The 14,068-nt window shown below is 36.8% G+C and overlaps 1 protein-coding gene across 3 annotated transcripts in view; it reads right to left on the reverse strand.

Moving 5' to 3' along the window:
- The window catches only part of LAMA2 (laminin subunit alpha 2), a 353,391-nt gene that overhangs the window by 90,116 nt on the left and 249,207 nt on the right, over positions 1–14,068 (reverse strand). For all 3 annotated transcript variants that reach the window (XM_021391626.1, XM_021391625.1, XM_021391624.1), the window contains exons 30-32: positions 13,316–13,440; positions 10,227–10,313; positions 8,270–8,463 (exon numbers count right to left, since the gene is read on the reverse strand). In XM_021391626.1, the coding sequence (XP_021247301.1) occupies positions 8,270–8,463; positions 10,227–10,313; positions 13,316–13,440 (406 nt within the window). The remainder of the gene's footprint in view (positions 1–8,269; positions 8,464–10,226; positions 10,314–13,315; positions 13,441–14,068) is intronic.

The following is a 14,068-nucleotide window of genomic DNA, read 5'->3' on the forward strand; positions in this document are numbered from 1 at the left end:
AGAATTTGAGTTAAATACGGAAATAGGAAAAATCATGAATACTAGTTGAATACACTATGAAGCTTGTGATGACTGAAAGGGAGACAAGATAGATACTGCATTAGTGTAGTAAGAAATAGGTGCAGAAAGCTATATTGTGTTATTTTAAGACTTCTCTTTGCATTGTCACTGCTTCCATTTCAGACTCCTTCCTCTTATATCTCAGTATTTTGTTACATAAACTGAACTGGAAATTCTCTGTAGTTATTAGATGTGATCATGATACCTTCTGATTCATGTTTTGACAGGAAATACATAAACTTAATACCACCTCAGCTCTTGTCATCTGTGTGTTTGCTTTCAGAAGTTAGGAAGAATTAATGCAAGTTTCACAGTAAACTGCTACATATAACAAACATATATTCTGTAACTGGTCAAGAATGTAAGTAGATCTGATAATCACTTTGCAGGATGCAAAAAAGTAATCCTGGACCTGAAAATAGTTGCTTTTTTTCTTATTATTATTTTGTCTTCTGATGCATAATATTTCACTTATAAAACAAGATAAATCTATTCACCCTCAAAACTATCACAGTGATTGGTAAGAAAACAATAAAATTTTGTTATATGTTGACAATAAACTTAATTCACATCAATAACAACAATAAAAAAAAAGAACAGCTTATGAAGAAATGAAGTATTCTCAATGAGTTAAAAATTGGCATTGTGTGGTGAACATTCAATATCAGTTATCAGATTGAAAAGATGAACTATGTCATGTGAGGACCACAGCAGAGTAGATGAGACAGAACTAAGCTACTCCAGTACGCAGCCTGAAAGGCACTAAATCTAAGGCAATATTTCAAGAGCATGATTATATTTTATGAGACAAAATTTTTCTGTGTCTTCATCTATAAAACTGTCAGGATAAATTTGTGTCTAATATTAATAAATGCAGCACTAAATTCAGATCATTACAATGCTGCAAGCATGTGAGAGGCAAATCATGCAGTCAATAATACAATATTGCAGTGAGCAGCTAATGGAAATTACTGTTCTCCACTTTCACCGTATTTACTCAGAGGGTGGTGATGCACTGGAACAGGTTGCCCAGAGAGACTGTGGATTTCCCATCCCTGAAGGCATTCAAGGCCAGGCTGGATGTGGCTCTGGGCAGCCTGGTCTAGTGGTTGGCGACCCTGCCCACTACAGGGGGGTTGAAACTCAATGATCTTTGAGGTCCTTTTCAACCGAGTCCATTCTATGAATCTATGATATGATTTCCCATGCACAAGAAGCCCTGTAAAGGATTTTTACTTACCTCTTGTGAGGAGCATCTCCAAAGTTTGCATGCTAAAGAAATTTTATTCAAAGAAATAATTGATCAAGTAGTAAGAGACACTACAAGTTGATGGACATCTAGTCACGTACTCCATCTTACAAAGAGAAGATAACGTACAATAAAGGAAACAGGTGACTGAGCAACAATATGTTCCTCCACCTGGGCAACTATCCTTACAGAATTTTTCTTTAATACATTTATTACTTTTAAAATGTGTAAGATGCACAGTGCATCTGCGTTATGACTAGGTAATATCTGATGTAAGGGAAACCACGAAATCTCTGATAGTGGTCTTAATTTATGACAGCCACTGACTCTAAAGCATTACTGTTTCCTACTGAACCAATAAAAATAGCTGATTTTTCACTAGCCTTATCTAACTTTTGGCCATTACCCTATTTTTTTTCCATTTTGGTATTGATTTAAAGCCAAACAACCTTCTTTCCACTCCTGTACTCGTTTTGGCTGTGATGGAGATGATTTTCTCCATGGTGCCTCATATACAGGTACGTTTTAGATTGGCGACCGCAACAAAATTGATAATACACCCATGTTTTAATTCTTGCTGAGCAGTGCTTGCACAGTGCAAAGGCCTTCTCTGTTTCTGCCACTGTCCCACAGCGAGGAGGTTGGGGGTCAGCAATAGATGGGGAGGGAAGACAGCTAGGAGAGCTGTATACCCAAATAGGTATTCCCTACAAGATGACACTTTGCTCAGCAATAATAGCTGGCGGAAAGAAGGATAAAGGGTTTGATCCTTGGCATTATGGTTGTTATCTTTCCATGTAACTATTAAGCACGATGGAGTCCTGCTCTCCTGAGGATGGCTGAACATCTGCCTGTCAAAGGGAAACAGTGAATTCTTTATTTTGCTCTGCTTGTGCATGCAGCTTTGTTTGATGTACTAAAATGTCTCAGTCCATGAATTTTCTTGCTTTTACCTATCCAATTCTCTGCCCCATCAAGCTGCGTGGGAATGTGTGAGCTGCTGAGTAGAGCTTCGGTGCCTACGGTGGTTAACATACAACAGCCTCCCAAAACCGAGCCCTGGTAGACTGCTAAAAGCTTAAGCTGCATGGAAAATGCTACTGGTTTCAGGGGGGTTGCGTGAGTGGTATATACCCAGGATTTAAGCCAAATCAGTACCTAATGTAATGGCTCAGGCTTTTTTTTACTTTTGTTGGTTATAAAACCCCATTTACTCGTTTTGATACATATCAGTAGTTGTTAGGTTATATAGTACTTGAGAAGGGCGAAAGATAATGGGATATGGGTATAAACTCATTCTATTAAACTCACAACACAGCAGAAACTAGGCCAGTCCTTCATAGACCTGGTGTTACACACTGTCATTTTCAGATCAGCCTCTGAAGGCTTGTAATAAGCTTCCAGCTCCTGCTGAATCAAGGACTGTGTGGAAGCTACAAGAAGTTTCATTTCACAGATTCTTCAAGATCTGCTTCTAGAAAGAGACAGCATCTCTGCCTAATTCTGAATTTGACAGAACTATGATCATGGAGCTACTGCCTATTATAGAGGAAAATCTTAATTCTGCAAGGACCAATGGTTAGGAGCTCCCTCTTTCTCCTGAGGCCAAGCAGGAAAAACTCCCTCTCATTGCAAGTAGCACTCTACTTGAAGTACTATATTTAAGTGTCCAAGACCTGGCATTAAGAGAATCCCATCTGTCTTTGTCTGACTATGCAATTTTTTCCTTTTACCTATAAGGAGGATTTAAATTTGTAAAGTTTGTTGACTGTAGCAGAGACAAATGTCAATTTTTTTTTTTCCACAAGACTGAGTTAAAGAAAAATTCCTAACAATGAAATATCTGTTTCATCTCTCTAGGTCATGACTGATTCCTGTTCATCTTTGATCTTGCACAGCAGAACCAAATTGACTGCTCTACATTTAGGCTTTGCTTGACCCCAAGGAACGCCTATGACAAGAGTGTACTTCTGCGGAAAGGTTTCTGTGGTTTGTGTTTCAAGTACACTCAAAATACTAAAGCCAAGTTCTTTATAAGTCTCCACTGCAGTTATGACTGGTGCTCAGAAAGCATTCAGAAGGTGAGTTCTGACTTGCCATACACTTAACAATAAAGCCTTGAAGTTCTCCCTAGGATTTATTCATTTTTTTTTCCCCTGAACACCACACAGTAACAAGCACAGTCATTGTTCTGACAGCAGTGCAATTTAAGGGTCTTCATTCTACATACTACAAACTCTACAACTGAAGTGGAGTGTCACAGGGTATAACAAAAAACACACCAGAGAAGTACTAACATAAAGAAAAACACATAATTGCTACAGGCTCAATCCAACACCCATTTTAACTCCTTCTTTCTTGGATAAGATCAAAGGTCTCTGGAAGGGGTGAGGAAGGAGCAATAGCCATTTTGGCTTGTTTCCATAATGTTGGTATGCATGTGCAAAACTTGGATCAGTGATCTCAGCCTGCTTGATCATGCTGGTTATAGATGAACTGAGAAGTGGCTGCTCCTACTCATCATACAACTCACCTGTGTTCTGGATTGAAATTACTGAGTTTTAGAAAGAAATTAAATGTCTTCAATATTGTGCTGAGTACAGCCAGCAATTGCCTGTTGATAACTTTCATTAGAATGAACACTAAGGTGTTCAAATGCACTGAAGTGCATTTATTAAGTAAATATGACAGTGGTGCATAAGGAGGTGTCAATCATTTAGAAGACAACTGAAAGAAAATCAAAATCTGTAAGTGTTAGAGAAGATTTGTGAGAACTTCTGTCATATCTGAAATTAAGCAAGGATGTTACTGGAATTACTAAAATTAATTTGCAGTCACTACTAATTTTCTTATTTGCTACTGACTGTTTCAATACAGCATTGAAAGCAGGCCTAAGGAGTAGATTACTTAAGATCAAAAATTACAAGGAAATCATCAGATTATGATAATTACATGATGATCGGTTACTTTAGCTGGGAAATAGTCCTGTCATTAACCACAGCAATGCAAAAATTTACAATCTTTATGATACATCATAGATCATTCAGACCTTTGCAAAACCTATTAAAAAAATCTACTTTTTGGATATTTCTTTCTATCCCCTAAATACAAGAGAAGATAATATTGTTCTGTTCTAAAAGCATAACGGACAGTAAATTCTCTCTGTGACATTCACCTATAATTATCTTTCCATTGTTACTCAGCAGTAAATAAATTCTTCCCTTTCGCACAGGGGCTTTTAAAAAATATATTCTCTTTCCATTCTACCTGCAGTTTTCTAAAGTACAACTGTAACAACACAGTACTCAAACATTTCATGCAAAAAGCAACTGAAAAATGGCAAGTTAGAAAAAACAGTAAGAATCTGATAAAACAGATTTTCAGCTATATGAAAAATAGATCAGTTTAATCAATACGCAGGTGCCTGTGGATCTTTTTCTGTTGTTTTTTTTCATTGCAGATTTTTACTCTAAAACCTTTCGAATGCATATGATAAGGGATATGTTAAAATTTAAATATTAAACAATAGGGCACTATAATATTGTGGGTTAATTCTCTCCCTGATTGGATTTAAATATGTGTGATTTAGCTTTTGTCTTTTACCTTTTTGTATAGTGTGACCTTGACAGAATTCTCCAAAAATTTTTATTCAAATGCCTATTCTTTGCTAAATATTCAATTTTTCTTTTTCCTAAACATAATATTGAACAGCTTAACCAGTTTTGTATTACTTACAACTATATTCAAACATGAGTGATTGTGTTTGTATGTATTTTCATTAAACCAGACCATTTTACTACCTAGCTAGGGGTTTTTCATACTTCTGACAGCTACAAAGCAATTGCACCAGTATTTGAAATGAAACTCTGCAAACGAGCAAAAGTAGATACCTGCCTGCAGATCATTTGAAATATGGAATGCAAACAGGATTCTACATATGGCAATTTTTTTGTACATTAAAGTTCTTAATCACTATTATTATTATCATTAAGGCTTCATTACTCCTGAAGCTGGTCAGAAAAGTGTTTACTGAGTAGTTTGGAAGTGGTTGATACACAAAAGTAAAAATATATTGTACATAGGACCAAATCTTCAGCTGCATTAAAATCAGATTGGAACAGAGAAATGTTATGGGAGTAACAAAAGAAATCTTCAGAGCTTTCCTGAAAGATGTTTCTAATGGCCCTTTGACAGCGACTATTAAGAACATTAGGGGCTGCAGCAACGAATCTCTAACAGTTAAATAAAACACTGCTGTCCTCTGAAGCCTGTGACACATGAGATAGTGTTAATCATGGACAGATTTCCACCAAGTCTGTGCTTGCCACATCCTCCTTGTCTAGCACAGTACTTGTGCCTGACTACAGGCTCCAAAAGTAAGTGGTTTATTGATCAAGTCTGTGCCAGAAGTATTGCCCTGCATTAGCAAAGGCAGATTTGGAGTTATATGGGGTTGAGGAACCTTTAAACAAACAAACAAAAAATCATGTAATGAGAACAAACAAGCATGAATTGTCTACTGAAATATTTAAGCAGTTTTTGCAACTCATGACAGGGATGTTGTTGACATAGTGTCATAGTAACTAGTTTCTGTGATACAGGGGAGAGTTAGGTGCCTCCCATCTATTTCTGTAGATGGTTCTCTTTTTTTTGTGACCAACAGAAAGAAATCTTTTTATTTGCATCCACCCTTCCAGCAATGACATGAAATGTCCATATGCAAAGTCAAAAGATTGTTTTCCGAGTGAAAATCAATTATCTAGCTGAAGCAAAAATGCTGCTCCAAGTAGTGCAGATACATTTTAACACCTGCACACAATTATGCTGCAGTTAAATCAGAAATTATAGAGGGCCACAGCTTTCAAAGCAAAAAAGGTGGAAAATTGGATTTGCCTGCACACAGCTTTTCCCATTGATAGTGAGATTTTTAACCTTATTATCCACACAATGAAACAGTCTGATTAACAAATTGGAAAACTACTACAAATGAAAACTTGCACTTAACCTGTTTTATACAAAGAAACTGCCATTCTGAATAAAACACATTCTGAGGAGTGGCCATGGCTGAAAACAATGGCTCCTCCTGGAATTAGTCCTGAACAGATGTTCATTTTCATTCAGGTACCACTATGGAAAACACAGTTATTTTAAAATTTTGTAGCTGTAAGAGCTAGGAACTTAATTCATGATTATATTTCGCCTTGACACACATGCTATGAAATGGATTTGAAAGTGTAGCTACTGCTCTGAAATAGCTATCTATGCTATTTGCATTCATTTTGTTGTAATCTGAAACAGCGTTTAAGATATATGATACAAAGTCCTAAATTACAAAAAACTGCAGGACACTAAAACTTCATTTTCCTTAAGTACAACCGGGTTTCCATTAATGAACTGATACCATATTATTAATAAAAGTGTTTATGTATATATTCCCAGTAATTTCTCCACTTGTTTTCAAAAAAAAGTGTTGTACCTATAATCAGGACTAATGCAAGAGCACTGAACTTAGTAGTCACACTTAGAAACCTAGTTCTACTCAGTCCAAGTCACTATCCAAGAACTGATCACAACAATTAAGCTCAGTGAAACTATGTTCTGCACTCTATAGCCCCACATGGCTATATATAGCCTTACATGGCTAATAGCTTCCTGCTTACCCACTCAAAATAGCCACACTTCATTTTTGACTGATTTGATGTCTTCATTTATTTTTACCACTTCTTGTGTTTCTCTATTTTTCCAATTTGTTTTTAAATTGTTTACAGTTTGCTGGGGCTATTCTAGTTGATTTTAATATTAGAGAGCTGTAGACTTCTCAAACCTCTGGGTATTTATACATAGACCACATTCCGTGGAAAAAAAAGAGGTTGCATTTACGATATCTATTTGTCTTGATGTTACATACACCTCTCACAGGCCGAAAGCCCTACAAAATGGAATAAACTTTAATTAAAATCCTATTGCAGATAAAATTCAAGATAAAAACATTAAAACTAGTTAATTGTTCCGTGCCGATATATATTAACAATGCATATAGTTAAGTATAGCAGCATACTGTGAGCTTACTGGATCTATATCTACCTTCTATTTTAAAATGAAAAATGCTGGCCTTGAGGAAAAAAAAAAAAGGATATCACAAATTAGTTTCTACTCAGGGTGGGAGAAGAGGAATGGAAAGGAAAATGTCTTATGTTTTGGCCAGGATTTACTATGCGTTCCAGAAAAATTTTGCTGCCTGATTTTTATTATTATTATTTGATTAGACATAAGCATGCAATATGACAGGAAAAAAGTTTGTGCTCCCAAAACAAACATTACTCAATTTAATGTGAAAAAATCCAAACAATAATAAAAGACAAACCAGTCAGTACACATCAAAACTGAAGATAGGGCAAAGATACCAATACTGTAAGATGTAACCTGATGTTTTAGACTGGATCAGTTACTATTTTTTTTTAATAAAATACATTATTTGTCCCTGGATATATTGTACTGCCACTCTTTACATCCTGTAAATTAATATAAATGATTGTTGAATCAACATGACTGAGAAAACCTTGATAAAAACTTTCCTGTTTCTCTGTGCGACTCATGACACAAAGCATTGCAACTGCTGGTTAAACATTTAGGACAACACTAAAAAATTCACTAAGAGCAAATATTTTATCTTTTACAACAGCAGTGCCAACCCTTAGAAAAACTACAGATTTCAAAAACCCAAGAAAAACATCCTTCCAAGTTTTGCTGTCAATTTTCAGTGAGCATTTTAAGAATTATTGAGAGTTTTCCTAACATTTCAAGGCTTGTGAAAAAAATGGACCAGAATGCCGAAGGAGTGAGAAACAGGACAAGCATTTTCAAAGGAAGCCACACAACTGACTGCTGCAATAGCAGGACTGAATTTCTGAAATATGGAAAACAGTCACGTATTCTCCAAAATTTTGTTAGTATACGTACAAATGCATTTCATGCCATCACGTGCATATCGATGTTCACAGCCAGCACACTTCCACCCTGTGAATCCAGGCTTGCAAGTACACACTCCGGTGGCAGGGTCACAGGGGAGAGGCATGGAACCATACTGATCACACTCACATTCCTGGCAGGAGCCTCCTGGGGTTTGTGGGTTTCCTGTGTAGCCAGGAGAACATCTAGACATTGCAAATAAAAAACAAATTTGGCCAACAGAGAAGCATACTGTACTATAATGAATACTTGGCAAGACTGTAAACAAGAAGTATGTGAATAAACATTAATGAACCATTAAAAAAATCTGTGGTGATATATCACTTTATATGCATTTATAGAAGGAGAAAATATTGCAGACTGTCCAATGCCATGATTATGGGTGTAATCTCATAACCAGGACATAGAACAGTCTAGACTGAAAGAGTATGCAGAAGTGATTTCAGTTAAACTTCTGTTATGTCATGACATAGAAGTTCCTACATTAGCTATGTTTGATCTAAAGACCTTTATTTCCTTCCATTATCCACTTGTATTTTGCATTAGAAGTGAAGTCACTTACTAATTGAGATACAGACAAATAAGGATAGTTTAATATTTTATTGATGATTTGGATGAGGGAATTCAGTGCATCCTCAGGAAGTTTGCAGATGACACCAAGTTGGGAGAAAGTGTTGATCTGCCTGAGGGAAGGAAGATCCTACAGAGGGATCTGGACAGGCTGGATTGCTGGGCTGAGGCCAGTAGGATGAAGTTCAACAAGACCAAGTGCTGCGTCCTGCACTTCAGGTCACAACAGCCCCACGTAATGCTACAGGTTTGGAGCAGAATGGCTGGAAAGCTGCATGGAGAAAATGGATCTGTGGCTGTTGGTTGTCACTCGGCTGGACACGAGCCAGCAGTTTCCCCAGGTGGCCAAGAAAGCCAATGGCATCCTGCCTTGTATCAGAAATAGTGCAGTCAGCAGGACCAGGGAGGTGTACTCAGCCCTGGTGAGGCTGCACTTCAAGTACTGTGTTCAGTTTTGGGCCCCTTATTACAAGAAAGACATCGAGTCCCTGGAGTGTGTCCAGAGGAGGGCAGTGAAGTCGGTGTGGGGTCTGAAAGACAAGCATGATGAGGAGAGGCTGAGGGAACTGGGATTGTTTACTCTGGAGAAGAGGAGGCTCAGGGGAGACCTTATCGCTCTCTACAACTACCTGAGAAGAGGTTGTGACATGGTGGGGGTCATCCTTTTCTCCTGCAAAGCTAGCAACAGAATGAGAGAGAATGACCTCTAATTGCACCAGGGGAGGTTCAAATTGGATATTAGGAAAAATTTCTTCTCAGAAAGAGTGATAGAGCATTGGAACAGGTTGCCCAGGGAAGTGATGGAGTCACCGTTTCTGGAGGCGTTTAAGGAAAGGGTAGATGTACTACTTAAGGACATGGTTTAGTGGGCAGTATTGGTGGTAGGTGAACAGTTGGTCTTTTCCAACTTTAACGACTCTATAATTCTGTGAGATCATCTTACACCCATAGTATTGCTATGGATGAGACAACAGCTATCTTCTGGGTTACTAGTTTTCAGTTTTGTCATTAATATATTTACATATAAATGTTTTTTGAAGTTGGTGTCATGGGGGCAATATAATCACTTAAATAAACGATAAGAATTACTTAAGTCACACTATTAAGCATTACATGTAATTTTAGATAAATATATATATTACTTCTGAGGATCAGGGGAAAAAAAAACAAAGACTAAGACAATATCAGTGGTATAAATAGCATGATTTACAGTGTGTAGGAATGGCTTCTTGCAGCTGAGTTTGAACAATGTGTAAAAAGTAAATAACTTATTTATTTGAAGGCATGTATTTAAACATCAATAAACATACACTCATAGCACTGAAGGACACTGCTTTCCCTCACTAGTGTTACTTGCCTCTTTTTTCATTCATCCTACCTTTCACAATACTGGCCTTCATATCCAGGTGGGCATGCAGTACACCGGTAATCACTAGGTCCTTCCACAACACAAGAAGGGCTAAAACTAAAACAAAAGCAAATAAAAAAGTAACTGTTTTTGCACTCTATTGCATCATATAGCTTGTGGTGTAGAGGGGTCAGTGGTAAGCTCTATGCTTCAATGCAAATGGCAGCAGTTTCTTATCTGCTAATAAATACCTGTGAGACATTCCTCCTTTTTATTAAGAATTCTGCAAGCTACTTGCTGTGTTACTGGAAAAATTTAGACAAATGCTGGAAGGGCAGAATCATCAAGAATGGGATCCAAGGAGGCAAGTGAGTCAGCAACCCCCATGTTGTAGGACTGTGAGACTGAATGGTACTGTCATTCACAGTGATCAAGAAGGCAAAGTTAAGGGAAAGATGTGTAAAACAGAATTAAGAAACTGAGCTATCAGATATCCAGTCCTTCCAATCTTATTTAATACTAGCTTGAAGGCAAAGAAGAGAAAAGGCTGCCTACAAACTAAACAACCTGAAAGCTATCTTCTTCACGATCAGGGAATGGTCATATTTTAATCAAAGATGACAGTGAATTATTTTTATTAAGTCATGACATACATGAATAACTTGTGACATCAGTGTGTACCTATGGGAACTATGGGAACTGTGTAAAGTAGAATGCTGCATGAGCATTAAGTGCCTGCACAGTTATAACAACAGAGAAACAGTGCTGAGAAGTGAAAAGAGAAACAACTGAATATTAATACTGTGAAAATCACTCAACTATTTGTGGAAGTAGAGCCAGAAAGGAACAGCGATTGCTAGTGGTGAGCCTAGAGTTCCTTCTTGGTACAGTACAGTCAGCATCCTACCATAACTTGCTTATACTGCATTAAATCAATAGTGCTTGAATGAGTAATAAAATTACACCTTTGTAAAAAATATAAACAAATTGATCTACTACTCACAAATTCATTATCCAACAAATTTTCAGCTCCATTACAATTGATCCACATTCCTGTAAACAATTCATTCCCTTTGCTTTGTACAGAAGTATAAAACAGTATTTAAAACTTAAAACCTTACTGGAACTTTATAAAATTTCAGAAATAAAAATAATTGCACCACACATGCACAAATATTATCATGTCAGTGAGAACATAATAAACTAATAAGACAGCTCATTAGCTATCTGCATTTCATGCAGATTATGATTAATCAACTACCATGGAATAGCTGCATTTAGTTATTTTCTTGGCTCTTTTTTTTTTTCCTTAATACTATCTTTAAGAGCTTTCACTGAGCTGCACAACTCATACAAATTTAATGTGTGAGACCCTGGTTTTCAACCTAATAATATAGCTTTATGGAATAGATCTGTCTTACCTAGTTAGGCATGTAACCTAAGCCAGCTGTTCAGGAATCATCTGTCAACAGTGGAAAGATGGAAATGTACAGACAGATAGACATATTCATTCAAAATACCTCCTCCTCTGCCATCTCTGCAATGGTGACTTCCTCCAGTTTTAACATAGGTGGGATGTATATTTTTCTGACGTTTTCTGTTTCTCTTCATTGACTCTACAGGTACCTAAATTGTTGTTTTGCAGCTACAGAAGTAGTAAGCTCCACCCTCCTGTCTACAGACATCTGTGCGAAGCAGTACAAAAATAAGGAGCTCTGTTTCTGGACATGCTCACATCTCTATCCTCTACAGACAAGCACTAAAAAACTGGATGACTATCTCATGATAGTAGCATAGTAGTGTATCTACTAAGCTCAGAATAACTTTTATTCACTTATTTCCTACAATGGCATTTAAACAAAAAAGGCCACAAGATCACTTTTATACAAGCATAACCCTGACAACATCTAGACACACGCAGACAGTACAGCTACAAGAAGAACAGGTGCTTTGTTTATCACCGTTCTCCCATCCTGAGGCAGCTCAGCAGTTTGAGTACTCACCCAGGGTGCACATACAAGTTAATCTTACTCTTTGTGACTTGGATGCCTTTTGCTGACATCAGTAAATATAACAAATAACCAAGTTGTAACAGAAAATGTGCTTGGGGAAAAAAAGAAACAAAAAAAACCTCAGAAAAACCTATAGCCAAGACTATGTTCTTGATCTTCTGAGATGAGAGCTACTTTCTTAAACTCTTTTTATAATTGTTTTGGTTGCTTGGTTTTTACAAGGTTTGGAAGTTTTCATAAAATGCACTTGCTTTGGATGAAAGATCATGACGTGTTTAGCAATGGTTGTTTGCAAAACTAATGCCCTCCTTCAAAAAAAAAATAATGAAAAATGTTAAATGATGAAATGAAGAGAGAAGGAAAAAAACCTCACAGATAACTAGCTGAAATACTCCCTATAACATCCTAAAGGTGAAACAAAACACAGAAAAAAATGATTTTAAAGAACACTTGCAACCTTTCGACGGAACAATCATGAAACACAAACCTTTTCAGAGCAGCACTATGATATGACTCCAGATACCACTAAGAGATTTTCAGCAAGCAACAAACAAATCTCAAGTGCTAAAGTATCATCTATTAGGAACACATGCAGAGACATCATAGCAAAGCTCATTAGCATGAATCGACCAATACAATTTATGCTGCAATAACTATATTGCTTTTAAATTATTCTATCTTTCAAAAATTGTCTAAAACTCATGTAACATTAAATAAGGTATCAATAAATTCCATAGTGGAACAAGAAAAGCACTGTAATACATTTATACCAACATAAAATATGAGCATAAGACTTTTTACAGCTCCCTTGTGGCCATATTGTACTTGAGTTCTGCTCTAGCTGAGAATACCTTTATAACACACATTCATTATCTGTTGAATATTGCATTTTCTACCACTTAATAATTTATTCATCACAAATTAACAAGGGAACAGATTCTGACATTTAAGGGAAGATCAATTAGCAGTGAGTAGATACAAAACTTCTTAGTGTGACTCTATGTGATACAGTCCTCCCGCAGCCATTTGAAAGAGGACGCAGTCTGCCCAAAATGAAGTTATTGCTTGCCGGAAAGGTAATTCTTTGTCCTAGGTTTGTGTGCTTACTTGTTACTGGAAATGGGTAGGGGACAAGCACAAGGCTGGCAGTCCTCTGGAGATCCTTGGACGATGCCATAAAATCCCAATGCACATCTCTCACAGTGCTCACCAGCAGTATTGTGCTGACAATTCTGCAGAGAAAGGAGCCAGAATGAAAGCTGTATTTGATAATTACAAAAAAGCAGACAACATTTTGTTTCCAATCTTAGGGATTCAAATGAATTAGATTCATAATTTTCCTCTCCCTGATATGATTCGCAGTGGGGCTGCTTGCTTTGAACATCTATCAAACGCATGCTGTGTTACATATGGCCTTACACAGTGAATGAATGGAGATCTGTAGCTGGCCAGATGTATCATAAAGAATTTTTTAACCCATTCATCCCTCCTCCATTCCAGTCACTGAAGGAGGAAAAATAATCAATTAAAATTCCATTTTACTGTACCAGGCCATGTGTATTATTACATTTAAGAGCAGCATTGTGTTTACTGCAAGAAACATGCACCCTTGCAGATTTTTAACCTGCAAAAAGTTATGTTTTTACATAAATAGCAATTCAGAGGCAAAAAAGTACTGCATAATCTTAACCTAGTGTCAGTGGTTTACGGGCAGGTTCAGCCTGGCTCCATGACAAAAAGAAAACTTTACAGATGGACAGTTCACTTTTTTCACTCAGTAAATTTGACACCAATTTAAGTAAAACTGGATTAAAATATCCTCTATTTTAATTTGGTTCATTTACACAACTTATTAATTTT

Source organism: Numida meleagris, chromosome 3 (genome assembly GCF_002078875.1).
Source record: "Numida meleagris isolate 19003 breed g44 Domestic line chromosome 3, NumMel1.0, whole genome shotgun sequence".
NCBI lineage: Eukaryota > Metazoa > Chordata > Aves > Galliformes > Numididae > Numida > Numida meleagris.